Source organism: Globicephala melas, chromosome 11, assembly GCF_963455315.2.
Source record: "Globicephala melas chromosome 11, mGloMel1.2, whole genome shotgun sequence".
Taxonomy (NCBI): domain Eukaryota; kingdom Metazoa; phylum Chordata; class Mammalia; order Artiodactyla; family Delphinidae; genus Globicephala; species Globicephala melas.
In genome coordinates, this window is record NC_083324.2 from 81,770,677 (window position 1) to 81,784,278 (window position 13,602).

A 13,602-nucleotide genomic window follows, 5' to 3' on the forward strand; every position below is an offset into this window, starting at 1 on the left:
GGAGAGCTGGGAATTATGTAATATGGTGCTTGCATTGCTAAAATAAAACGTTTATTCAAAATCAGAACCTTTGATAAGTGACGAAACTGGACTCGATCAATTACATTCAAAACCGTAGTTTTTGAAAGGGCTCAGAACTCGGGAACGTTCATTTTCGTCTCTTCCCAAACTTAATCCCGAACAAAGGGATTAAAACAAAACCAATTAAGGTATATATAAAACATGTAACATACAGGGTGAATAAATGGCGGAGGACTTTAAGCGAGAAAATATAGAGCGTACTGCAATAGATCTAGATTTTCTAAAGTGAGACCTGGTATCCAATCACAAGGCCTATCCAGTTACTTAATTCACGGCGCGGAATTTGAAGATTCGGACCAATCAGGAGGACTTCGCCTGTATAAATATGAGCAAGAACAGCACGGCTTGTAGTTGTAGCTGTGTTTGCAATCTCTCATTATGGCTCGTACTAAGCAGACCGCTCGCAAGTCCACCGGCGGCAAGGCGCCGCGCAAGCAGCTGGCCACCAAGGCGGCCCGCAAAAGCGCGCCGGCCACGGGCGGCGTGAAGAAGCCGCACCGCTACCGGCCCGGCACGGTGGCCCTGCGCGAGATCCGCCGCTACCAGAAGTCCACGGAGCTGCTGATCCGCAAGCTGCCGTTCCAGCGCCTGGTGCGCGAGATCGCGCAGGACTTCAAGACCGACCTGCGCTTCCAGAGCTCGGCCGTGATGGCGCTGCAGGAGGCGTGCGAGGCCTACCTGGTGGGGCTCTTCGAGGATACCAACCTGTGTGCTATCCACGCCAAGCGCGTCACTATCATGCCCAAGGACATCCAGCTTGCTCGCCGCATCCGTGGGGAGAGGGCGTAAATTGGCCTTCTTAATCGAGTGATAACTGAAACCCAAAGGCTCTTTTCAGAGCCAATCACTTGATCATATAAAAGGTGCCGTAGTACTTGGTCATTAAGAGCACAAATTTTGCGCAGCCCCGAGAGACCTTTGTGGAGAGAGTCTCGGAATTAAGCTCTTTAAAAAGCCTATGGTGTGGGGTTTTTTTTGGGGGGGGGGTTGCGTTGTGTCTTCAGTGCTGCATATGGACTTTCTCTAGTTGCGGCGAGCGGGGGCTACTCTTCGTTGTGGTGCGCGGGCTTCTCATTGCAGTGGCTTCTCTTGCAGAGCACGAGCTCTAGGCTTGAGGGTTTCAGTAGTTGCAGCACTGGACTCAGTAGTTGCAGTGCGTGGACTCAGCAGTTCTGGCGCACAGGCTTAGTTGCTCCGTGGAATGTGGGATATTCCTGGACCAGGGCTCAAGCCCGTGTCCCCTGTATTGGCAGGCAGTCTTAACCACTGCACCACCAGGGAAGTCCTAAAAAGCCTATGTTATTTTTAAGTTTTCAGTGTAGGAACTGCCTCCACGGCTTTACTTGCACACTCCCGTTTGGTGTATTTTGTGTAGGTTTGGTACATTTAGGCGTGGCTAAACGCTTGGTCTACACTAGGGTTCCCTTGCTCACCAGAATTGTGAGGCCCAGCTCGCTAGCAACCACAAGGACCTGTTGAGAATTGTCACGGATATACCACGACCACCCCTAAAACGGAGCCAAGGCTTAGGTTATTAGCTTTATCACCAAAGGGAAGACCTTGACAGCTCCTGAGAACTTGGTGGCGGTCTCTACGCACCAGGTCTTCTCTACAAAGGGCCAAAGCAACCAACAGGGGCAGCTGGGTGGGTCTCTGAGTAGGAAAAAATGGAATGAACTCGAATAGGAATCATGAGCCTTTCAGCAGACGCCATTACAGGGGTCTTTTTCTGTTTTCCTAAATTCCCTATCTTAATCTCTAAATCAAATCTTATGAAAGTACCTCATATTTGTCAGTAAAACATGAAAATCAGCTGTAAGCTTGACAGTTCTCTATTGCAGAAAATATTTTCTTCGCTTTCTTCTCATTCCTACAAAACAGCAGTGTTATGTTATTCTGTATTGAAACGATATTCCCTTCTTGTGGAAGTAACAAATTCTTCACTATTTCTAAACTGGTAGCTGAAGGGAAAAAAGTAAGGAATTTTTTTCTGAAACTATACAGTCTGTTATTTGGAAATGTAGAAAGGTTGTTACTAATTGGGTTACTGTAGACCGTTTGGAAGGATTTTATGTCTATTCAAACACTTCAGCAAATTTCAGGTTCAAGATGGGTGAGGTATCCTTAACTATAAAATTGAGATCCTTCTATTAATCTATGGTTTTTTAATGGGCTGTTTCCCCTTGAGGATCAGTAAGGAAAGAGGTCAGGTGGTAAATTTAACAGAAACAAAGCTGTAAATAAATACACAGGCCAAGTTAGCCATTGTAAGTCCTAAAGGTTTTATAAAAGAAATCTTTGTTCTTGGAAGTCTGTCAGGCATTGAGACTCGGGTGCTGAGAACTGGGGAGCCTGGACCCATTTAAGGAAAAAAGTTTAGCTATTCATAATTCCAATAATGGAGTGTTAGATATTTGTAACGCTACATAAAGGCATTCCATATTAGAACGTACTTGCCCATATCCTGTACTTTCTTTGAGATTCTAGCACAGTAAGTTTTTAAATGTCTGTTTCTGTCTCACCAGATGGTTGATGTCAAGATATGAGGACCAAGGGGGCACAGAAAACACCTAGTTGTATTATTAAATCCATCAGAACATCTAGAACAGTCCTCTGCCTAAAACAAACCCTCAGGAAATTAGTCAAAGTGGCATTTAAAATAAAAATTATTGAACAAACAGGAATTACCATTCAGTTTATTCCTGATTACAGAAATAAAAGATTGATAGAGTTCATGTAACTTTAATACTATATAGTATTACCACGTAGAAATAATCAACATTAATTGAGCGGTTGCATTACTGAGTCGGCCAGAAGTCATGTATTAGTCTATGAAGTCTCCAAAATATAAGGTAAATTCAATAGTTCTCTACTAATATACATAATTATTATTCTATTAGTTCTTTACAGATGAGGAAACTGAAACTAAGAAAGTTTCAGTTAAAAAGGATAGAGCCAAAAAAAAAAAAACACAAAATAAAAAATAATAATAAAAAAAAGGATAGAGCCAAAACTTTTCCCTTTGGCATTGCTATATTAAACAATAGCATCAGTATGATCCTCAACAGTTACCCCTGAGGCTTTATTCCTTGGAAGAGCTGTCATAGGAAGACTGATATGTTTATTTTAACATTTTCATAATATGTTAAAGGAAATGGGTGGATTTTGAAAATGTACAGGATCATATAAAACTGTGTTCTATTATGCTACAATTATTACAGCCAATTGCACAGAAATATAATTGATGCACAGCAATAAAATTATAACATTAACTTGGACAATTTTTAGCCTTTCTGTCCATCATCCAAACAATGATCTTGATTGTTAAGACACATACACACACACACACACACACACACACACACACACTTTTTTTTTTTAATTTTAAAGGCATACATTGAAATGGTAGTGCTTAACATGAGATTTTTTTTTTAATGAATTTTGATTTTCTTGGGGAAATATCACAAATCTAAATCATGTCACATTTTATTTGTACCTGTTGGAAAATTAAGTTGTATAACCATTTCAGGCTTACCTGGTTGCGTATAAGTACATGTAATTTAAAAACAAACAAGTATATAATCTCTAATGACCAGTAGCTTTATTTTATAGAAGTGATAACTAAAAATCAAGATAATTCAGAAATGCCATTCTTTTTCCACATCCTGCCTACCTCATATGTACACAGGTAAATACTGATATTTTACATCTGAAGACTTTTATACTGCAAAGGTGTTTTTTTTTTTTTTAGTAGCCCCAACACCTTGGATGGCATACCTCAGAAAGTAAGGGACCTAGTGCCTAAATCAAGCCATGAGGAGGGTCATAGAAGGGGCAGAGAGATTTATTACCCTTAGCTTTCCACAGAAAAACAGAAAATCACTGTATCTGATTATTATGGGGGTAATCCTACCCATTTGACAGGATTTTAAAGCTCAGTCAATTAAAAAACACCTAGAGTAGTGGGAAAACAAGATAAAGAAGACTAACGACCTAGGGTTTAGTTTAATGACAGAAAAGAATAGATGCATTATAAATTTTCCATTGATAATAATGGTACCCAATTATTAATATCATCAAAGCACATTATCAGAGAAACTAGATTTTTCTAATTAGGGGAATTTACTCATGGAGTTGGAACTTGAGATGAAATTGGAAAGATTCTCCCAGGTAGAAGGAGAGAAGGAATTGCAGATGAGTAAAGTTGTCCAAAAAACAAACAACAACAAAAAGGAATAGAAAGGTAAATTTCAGTTATTAGTGCTGGTTAGTGTGAGCAGAAAGTATCATTATGAAAAAAGGCTACAAAGTTCTCACTTGAACCTAAGGCAAGAGTGACAATTTTTTTTTTTTTTTTTTGGTACACGGGCCTCTCACTGTTGTGGCCTCTCCCATTGCGGAGCACAGGCTCCGGACGCTCAGGCTCAGCGGCCATGGCTCACGGGCCCAGCTGCTCCGTGGCATGTGGGATCTTCCCGGGCCGGGGCACGAACCCGCACCCCCTGCATCGTCAGGCGGACTCTCAACCACTGCGCCACCAGGGAAGCCCAAGAGTGACAATTTTTATAAGACAGAATGACCAGAATTTAGGAATTAGGGGCTGGAGAACCTCTTAGGAAGAACCAGTTAGGAAGAAACTGTTTAGGATGCTGGTTAAGAAACAATGGAATCATCCAGGTATGAGAGGATAAGGAGAGAATGTGAGAGGGGAGAAACTGTTAGTTACTGAAACTTATTTAAACATCTACCTGATTTAGTGACTGAGTGACATGAGTAATCAAGGCCTCCACACAGTGACATGAATTCCATCTGCCTCCTCCAGTTAAAAGGAGTCAGGCAATTACTAAGTAGAAGGGAGACAGTAGCGACTTCAGCCTGGCCCCCAAATTACTTTTGGCTTACACCTATGCCATATGCATAAGTACCCTCCTGCAGCTAAGAAAATATGAACATGCCCTTCACACCTTCCATGCTAAGACGTCCTTTTTTCTTTCTTTCTTTTTTTTTTGGTATATTTTGGAGACAACTACTCACACAGGCTCCTGCTTGATATTTGCCATCTTTAAGTGTAGATCTGTTGAGTTTTTCTAAACCTGGGTTTTTGCCACTGTGATTGACAGACCACCTTTGTTTAGCAAAAGAACATAAGAAATGCAAGGATGAGTGTTTCAGGAGACCCTCCTAGGGATGTGGTTTACTGATGAAATAAATACAGGGACTAGGAATGAGCTTCCTGATCCCTCATCATCCTGCTGCAGAATATCAAGACCATCCCGAGAGGTTCATTTTAACCTGCTTTAACTGCAACAAAAATTTTGGGAGATAGAGAAAGAGTTAAACAAGTTCTGATTTCCTTGTAAATTAGAAGATGTCCCAAGCAAAGGAATATGAATATTAATTTACATAAACCAGTGTAAAACTAGAAGAGCATTGATTGAATCGTGTTTAATCCCTTCTGGTGCATTCCAAAGGGATTGTGAATTGGATAGCTCATAAAGGGCCTAAAATAGAAATACATGAATGTTATTTTTTTCTGGATGAGCCTAAAAAGGAAATAGAGAACTCTACTCCTTTTCCAGTTGACATAATAGATGGGCAGCAGTGCTCAGAAAATGACACTAGGAATAAAGAAACTTGTGTTTGAGACCCAGGTCCACCATTTATTGACAAGGTGATTCTGGCCATTTCATCTTTCTAAGCCACAATTTTCTTAACTTTAAAACAAGTAGCTTAGGGAATTCCCTGGCAGTGCAGTGGTTAGGACTTTCACTGCCATGGACTGGGTTCAATCCCTGGTTGGGGAACTAAGATCCCACAAGCCACGCGGTGCAGTCTAATAATAATCAAGCAGCTTAGCTATACCTACTGCAAATGCTTTATAGTGAGGCAGGCATAGAAGTGGTTTGTAAAATGTAACGAACTACAGAGATACTATATAGTAACCACTCTTGCTGACTGTCACATTCCCACATAACACTTATTCCTCATCACTCATAATCAAAAGCCAAACTCTCTCATTCTGGGTATTAAAGACCTCACAGGTCTCTTCCCCCTTCCTTATCTTTCCCCCTTGATGCAATCTCTTATTTTCAAAAAGATTCTTCTAAGTAACCATTTCACATCTTCCCATTTATGCAAATCGCCTTCTCAACCAAACCAGTCTTCTAAGAGGAGGGTTTTTTGGCCCTTTCTAGAAAGAAGAAAGTATGGAATACAGTTGTGATGGGGAAAAGATGAACTCCTGCTTAGAAAAGCTAGAAAGGTAATCACAGGCTACCTCCTTTTGTCTTTTAAAGAAAGTTTAAATAGTAAAGTTTAATAAACTATTAACCAGTAAGTTGTGTGTGTGTGTGTATGTGTAGCTGGGGGCGGGGGGCGGGGGCCGCTGGGTATGTTGTAAACAAAGAAATAAGATGAAGTCTTTCAACCATGAGGTGTTTGCCACTGAAGATCTGCTCAGGGACTCATGACTTGTTTTGTATAGTGGACTCTATGGATAGTCTGGAGAAACCTGTAAACAAATATCTTCTGAATACAATGTTTTAAAATACTTAAAGCATACAGGATAAGAAAATTAGCCACATTAAAATACAGCTGTCAAAATGTATTTCTTTTACGTAAAATGTGTTTCATTAGTCACATCAAATAACAAGGAACAAGAGGTGGAATAACAAATGTCAGTTTCAAGGAATCAGAATGATGTAAATTTTATTTCAAGATATCTGCAATATCTTCAAAGTGATCCAAGAACATCTGTGATGGCCACTGTTGAAAAAGTCAGAGGCACTGCAAAATCCATTGTGATTAGCTGCCTACAGATACACTTGAAGGAAATGCTTAGCTGCATTTACAGTTTGGTAAAATAAAGATGTAATTTTTCCCCATCCATGTTTACAACCCCCTAATGGTCTGCAGAACTCAGATTTTGGTCAAGATTTGCCAATAAAATCGAGTGGCCTTCCTCAGAAAATAACAACAACAAAAACAGGGATGAAGGGGAAATGATGTAATATCAGGTCAACCCATCTTCCTAGAGGCATTTATTTTGCCCTGGTTATTCCAGCTCAAGGTGCTCTCTAAGCAATCTCGTTCCCTTTATCAACGGTTTTTACTTGTTTCTGCCTCCCTGTTTGTTGCCTATTCACCAAAAGATATTAGACCACCAACCCAGCTCCCTGGATCTTGTCAACATCTGAGGGGGAAAAAAATCTGGCAAAGAAAAGGGTAAATTATAAACCGCCAGGGGTAGCTTACTTTTTTCTATCCCTTGGTGTCAGGGTGGTAGCAACAATTATGCAGATTTAGGCAGAATAACAATAGCATGAATACTCCCCCCAAATAGGACTACATTTATCAAGCGGAAAAATCCAAGCTTTCCAACTGCTTCCAAGTATGTATCAATACAAGTCTTAATATCTCAGCCTCTAATTGGTGCAGTATTTTCTCCTGGAGCCCATGCAAGTAACTCCAGAAGTGCGTTCTGATTGGTTAACTCTCTCAATAGCCTCTGCAAACCAATGGGAATAGAAATTTTAGAAACATCCAGAGACTATAATAACCCTTTCCTCAAGCTGCACTATTTCTTTCCTAACATGTCTGGACGAGGAAAAGAGGGCGGCAAAGCGCGAGCAAAGGCCAAGACCCGCTCCTCGCGGGGCGGGCTCCAGTTCCCCGTGGGTCGAGTCCACGGCCTGCTTCGCAAGGGTAACTATGCCGAGCGGGTCGGGACCGGCGCGCCGGTGTACCTGACGGCGGTGCTGGAGCACCTGACGGCCGAGATCCTGGAGCTGGCGGGCAACGCGGCCCGTGACAAGAAGACGCGTATCATCCCGCGTCATTGGCAGCTGGCCATCCGCAACGACGAGGAGCTCAACAAGCTGCTGGGCAAAGTCACCATCGCTCAGGGCGGCGTACTGCCTAACATCCAGACCGTGCTGCTGCCCAAGAAGACCGAGAGCCACCACAGGGCCAAGGGCAAGTGAATCTGCCGCAAAGGCTCTTTTGAGAGCCACTAAACTCTCATTAGAGGACTGTGATCACAACATTCGGAGAGCTTTGTACGTGGCGGTGCGCGCGCACCCTGACGCATAGCCAATCACGTTAGGGCGGCAAGTTTAAAAAAATTGCTTAAGTTTAAAAAAGAATTTTACCTTATTACAAGGCTAGTTGGTTACCTACGGAAACATATCCGGCTAAGCTCTTTTATCTGAAATTAGTGGGTGGCTCTGAAAAGAGCCTTTGAGATTTGCAAAGTAGGACGTCCCGCTACCGATTTACTTCTTCTTGGAGGCCGCCTTCTTCGCCTTTGTAGCCTTGGGTTTGGTAGCTTTAGGCTTGGCTGCCTTGGCTTTGGGGGCCTTGGCCTTGGCCGGACTCTTAGCCGCCTTCTTCGGCTTGGCTGCCTTCGCCTTTTTCGGGCTCTTGGCCACCTTCTTGGCCCCAGCAGCCACCCCCGGTTTCTTGGTTTTCTTAGGGGTCTTCTTAGCGGCCTTCTTGGGGGTAGCCGCGCCCGTGGCCTTCTTGGGCTTCTTAGCTGCCCCAGCAGCCTTCTTGGGCTTGGCCGCGCCTGCCTTCTTAGCCTTGGGCTTGGTTTCCCCGGTGGCCGCCTTTTTGTTGAACTTGAAAGAACCTGAAGCGCCAGTGCCCTTGGTCTGCACCAGGGTGCCCTTGCTCACCAAGTTCTTAAGACCCAGCTTGATGCGGCTGTTGTTCTTCTCCACGTCATAACCAGCGACCGCCAGCGCTTTCTTCAGCGCGGCCAAGGACACGCCGCTGCGCTCCTTGGAGGCGGCGACAGCCTTGGTGATGAGCTCGGACACCGGGGGCCCGGACGCCTTGCGTTTTCCAGCAGCTGCGCCCGTTTTCTTCGTCTTCTTCTTAACAGGTGTTTTCTCTGTAGGTGCGGGAACAGCAGGAACAACTGGAGCAGTCTCCGACATTTTTCTGTTTAGCCAGGAAAGACAAAAAGTAAGCTTAAACTGTCAGAACGGCGTGTTCCGGGAACCGCCGGCTGGGGGTTTATATAGAGAGTCGCTGCGTGATGATTGGTTGCCTTTTCCGTGCGCCGCGCTGCTACGAAGGGCTCCTCGGCTCTGCCGAATGGCTGTGTTTTTTGCCCCTTAAAAAAGAAGAAAAATATAAGAAGTCTGGGCACGAAATAATTAGGGATTTGGGGGAAACTGATCCGAGACTCTTCAGGCTTCATTCCTGCCTTATTTGCTATACCTAGTTTCAAAGCCGGCCCCCTGAAACTTTCCTGATTCCCCCAACTCCCTTGGAAACTTCGGTCAAATTGAGACAACTTTCAGATTTTCCTTAAAATTACTAGTTCTCTCTGCTTCCTTTGCAAATCTTTCTTCCAGGGCATTGTCATACACATTGTTTTCTTTTCAACCTTATATAAATAACCTCATTTTTACTCAAATATACAAGGAAAATCGGTTTTTTCGCGGGAGCAATAGCACAGCTCTCCTGCAACTTGTTTGCTCTAAGCACTGGGAATTGGCACTGGGGTAGAAAATTCTACGTACAAGATGGATAAGTATTTTTAAAAGGATAGATTTTTTAAAAAAGTATTTGAGTGACCAGTGTGTAAACTGGGTTTGCTCCCAGTGTTTCGGTGATTTAAACATTTTTGGAAGGATGGGGTGTGAGGCTGCTCCATTTATTTTCTAGATAAACAGCTCCAAATAGAGTCACCAACCTGCTCTAAAAATTAGTATAATAGATTTTTCTGACCTAGAATGGGCATTAGAGATCAATCACACCATCTACAAAGAAGAAAAGTGAATCATGAAGCAACAGATTGGCAGTTCTACATCATTTTACCAGCTCTGAGCTCAAGAACTCTGTAAGATCAAGTGGGTTAAAATTGTATATTGCCTAATGATATTCCGTCCATAAGATTTTCTTCCTCCATTATTTAGCACAGAATTATGTACATATTTCCTATATTTCAAAATGATACTTAAAATACAAATTTGATTTATCTTTTTTCAACATTGCAAATAGGGACACAGAGGACTAGAAAGTAAAAAAAAAATTCTCATTAAACTCACTTACTGAATCTTCATAAGTTTCCCTGGGATTTTTACTAACAAAATATGAACTAGGCTATCATGACCTAAATTAATTGGCTGAATGTGTCCACTAAGGAATTGAATAAATATTTCATAGCAAACATGACTGATTTCCTACTCCATCTCTTTGTAACACAGAGAGCTAATGGAATTCGATAAATATTGGATAATTAAGCACAAAATTAATATCCACCAAATAATCAGATACTGAAATTAAACCTCATGTTTGTCAAAATAAATAAACAAGAAAACTATTTTGGTGTTGTGTTTTTTTTTAAATAAATACCCCTACTTCCTAAAATCTATTTATTCTGGCCTACATTCAATAGTGACTTGAGAATTTTTTCATATAACTCCAAGACAGGATAATCAACTTAAAAGATGTCATCTCTTTGCACTGAACTAATTCCATAAAAATGACTTGGCTTGTTTTTAAATAGTCATTATTGGCTGGCACTGTCTGTAACTAAGTCTCTGGGACTTGAGACCATGTTATATACCAATTACAAATACAGTGTATAAAGAGGGAAGCTTATAGGATTGGATCTAGAACATTCCAATTTCCCCAGGGAAGGCATTTTACATCTGTCTGGAGGATGGGGCTACTTGTCATCCTCAGTATCATCACTGTCAATAGCAATAGTAACAAACATTATATAACGCCCTTTTCCTTTTCAGCCCAGAGCCTAATACTATCTAGACCTAAAGATAAAATTAAAATTCAGATTTTTAAACCTTTACTATTTTGATGATCATTGTAGTCATGATATCAGTTGTTGAATACTTGTTGGAATTGTTCCCTAAGTTGTATGTACTCAATTTAAGATAGGTGAAAAGTTCTTTCTACAGCAGATGCCACCATTTCTTTCTTGTGCAACTGTTACCGGTTCCCATGGCTATTTAGGTCCCAAATAAGTGAGAAGGCATTGGGGCTCAGGGTCATCTGCTTAATTGTTTATAGGTAATCTCTGCCATTCCTGGAGGGCAATAATTGAGACTTGATTTCACCTGAAAAGTTCTGCCCTAGATGTGTATAGGAGGTTGGAGCTATACTGTGTGTAGGTACTGTTATCTCTTGAGATCCAGGTATTTATGCTCTAACTGTAGCATGGACAAGGTGCTTGAAAGCTGGATCACCCCATGGGACTATAAAGTTGAAACGTTTCACCTATTACTTGGTAGCCCACAAAAAAGTTATCTGTATTTCTTTTGAATCCTAAATCTGTATATATTCTAAAACCATTGACTTTCTGCTAGACTAAGATTTGAACTATTTTTACTTTATAGATGTAAAAAATAAATAAGAAAAACTAAAGTTAAACAAGTGATGGATGTCTCACAACTTCATGTTCTCTCAATTTTGGTGTCAAGCCCCCACTCACCATAGTAAATGACTGTGAAAGAGATAGGTAGGGCTCACCAGGGCAATCCACAGGGGCTGTACTTAAGTGTTCCAAAATTCAGTAAATTTCAAACATTTAAGGAGAAGAGTGACTATGTTGACTAAATATCAAAAAGGCCAAATTAAAAATAAGGGCTATAGAGCAAATAGAGCATTGTTTTACAATGTAATGTGTTCAGAAGGGTGATGAGAAATCACATCTATTTTAATTTCCTATCAGATGGTCTCACCTGAGGACACTCTACCACTTGAAACTCCCCTTCAAGCACAACTATATATCAATATTATTCATTTTACTTCCTAAAAAGGACACTACTACTCTCAAACTGCCACTTTCATTTTTACGTGTCCCTCTGTGTATCTGTAATATCTGGTACACGCAGAAGGTGACTAATTTCTATTATACCTCAGAAATACTCCAATCCTCATTTCCTGCAGCAAGCCTCATTCTCAGGTACCTACCACACTCTCTTTCCCAGTCTGGGCTACAAGTTCTCCAGAAGTTCTCTATCACAATACAGCCCAATGCAACCTATTGCAATGATGGAAATGTTCCGTATCTGCACTGTAGAACAGACAACAACTACACTTGCCTGTGGTTATTGAGCACTTACTTAAAGGTAGAGTGACTGAAGAAATTAATTTTTAATTTTATTTAATTTTAATTAATTTAAATGGGCATATGTGGCTAGTAGCTAATACAAATATAGGAAAGCACAGCTCTAAAACAATTCTTCTCAAACTTGAATGAGCAAACCACTCACTTGAGGATCTTAAAAATGTCGTATCAGTTCAGTAGATTTGGGACTGGTCCTGAAATTCTGTATGTCTAACAAGCTCCCAGGTGACGCTAATGTTGCTGGGATATGACTGCTCAACCCATCACTACCAGGATGAATCTAGGAGGATGGTGGGCTGATTACATGGCCCCTCACCCCGAGTTTACTTTTCTCTTTCTTCAGCTAGAGTTTAAGTTCTTTAAAAGAATGTGTGATTGTCTTTGTAAATCTGGTATTTGTACACCACTCTTGGCGTATAGTAGACCCTAAATTGTTGAATGAATAAATGCAATGAATCAATGATTCTTGTTCAGTGACTTTCTCAAAAAGGAGAGCAGGGGAGATCACCATGTCTAAATCCACAGGTAACTGCACCTGAACGAAATCTCAAAAAGTTTGTGACTCAAGGAAGTTAATAGTCCTCTGACCGCTTATATGGTAAGCACCAGCAGAGAAGGCTTTTTTTTTTTTTTTTTAAATCACCTCTGTAGTTACATAGAAGGCACTCAATGTGAATTTGTGGACTGTGAGTAATGTTGGCATTTGTCTATTAACCAATACTTATCTGTGTGTAGAACTTCAGTTACCCTTTTTACTTGGACAGTATTTCACTCTTTTGTTATTTTTTAAATATTCTGTTAATTTGCAAACTTATTCATCCTGATGTATCTTCAATGCTTTAATGACATAGCTCGGTGGTAGGTGGCAAGGACATAAGACCACAGAATCAGAAGACCTCAGTTCTACCCCCCACAATACCATTTATTAGAACAGGATTAGGTCTTCAATCCTGGGATTCTTCATCCTCACAATGTAAATAATGCTTTATAAATTGGGGAGAAAAGAGTGGAAATTCAATTAATGTTGGCTCCCCTTACTAGACATCCCTCTTTACCAGGAATGCTGAAAAACGATTGTTATGTAAACGCTTCGCCAAACGGAAATGTTCAGGATCAGCCAAACTTAATAAGCATTACTAGAGTTTTTAAGAATACTTACATTTTTTAAAGTATCTTCATGTTTTCAAATTAATTTTATTCTGCTTTCTCTCCCTTTTGCAGACAAATGTGGCGGTACTGCCTCCTTTTGTTAAATAATAAAAGTGGTGAGGAGACTTGTACAATATTAATTGAGAAAACCCACAGGCACACAACTAGAGTCCACAAAACCAGCGACTCTGGACCCCAACCAGGAAACAGGAAACAGATACTGAGTCGCATTTCCCCGCCCCCTTCCCTGCTAGGCAATAGCAGACGGCCAG

General features: G+C 41.1%; 2 protein-coding genes and 1 pseudogene across 2 annotated transcripts; 2 read left to right on the forward strand and 1 right to left on the reverse strand.

The window, feature by feature from the left end:
• The first annotated feature begins 220 nt into the window (after positions 1 to 220).
• LOC115865990 (histone H3.1) lies at positions 221 to 1,039 on the forward strand. The gene has a single exon (XM_030881160.3). The coding sequence runs from the start codon at positions 460 to 462 to the stop codon at positions 868 to 870; it is 411 nt and encodes a 136-aa protein (XP_030737020.3). The 5' UTR covers positions 221 to 459; the 3' UTR covers positions 871 to 1,039.
• Positions 1,040 to 2,849: 1,810 nt separating this feature from the next.
• Positions 2,850 to 13,444, reverse strand: LOC115866045 (histone H1.3). The gene is made up of 2 exons (XM_030881209.2): positions 13,341 to 13,444; positions 2,850 to 9,199 (listed from the first exon to the last, which is right to left on the reverse strand). The coding sequence occupies exon 2, from the start codon at positions 9,018 to 9,020 to the stop codon at positions 8,355 to 8,357; it is 666 nt and encodes a 221-aa protein (XP_030737069.1). The 5' UTR covers positions 9,021 to 9,199; positions 13,341 to 13,444; the 3' UTR covers positions 2,850 to 8,354.
• On the forward strand, positions 7,190 to 9,214 carry LOC115866050 (histone H2A type 1-H-like; annotated as a pseudogene).
• Positions 13,445 to 13,602: the final 158 nt, after the last annotated feature.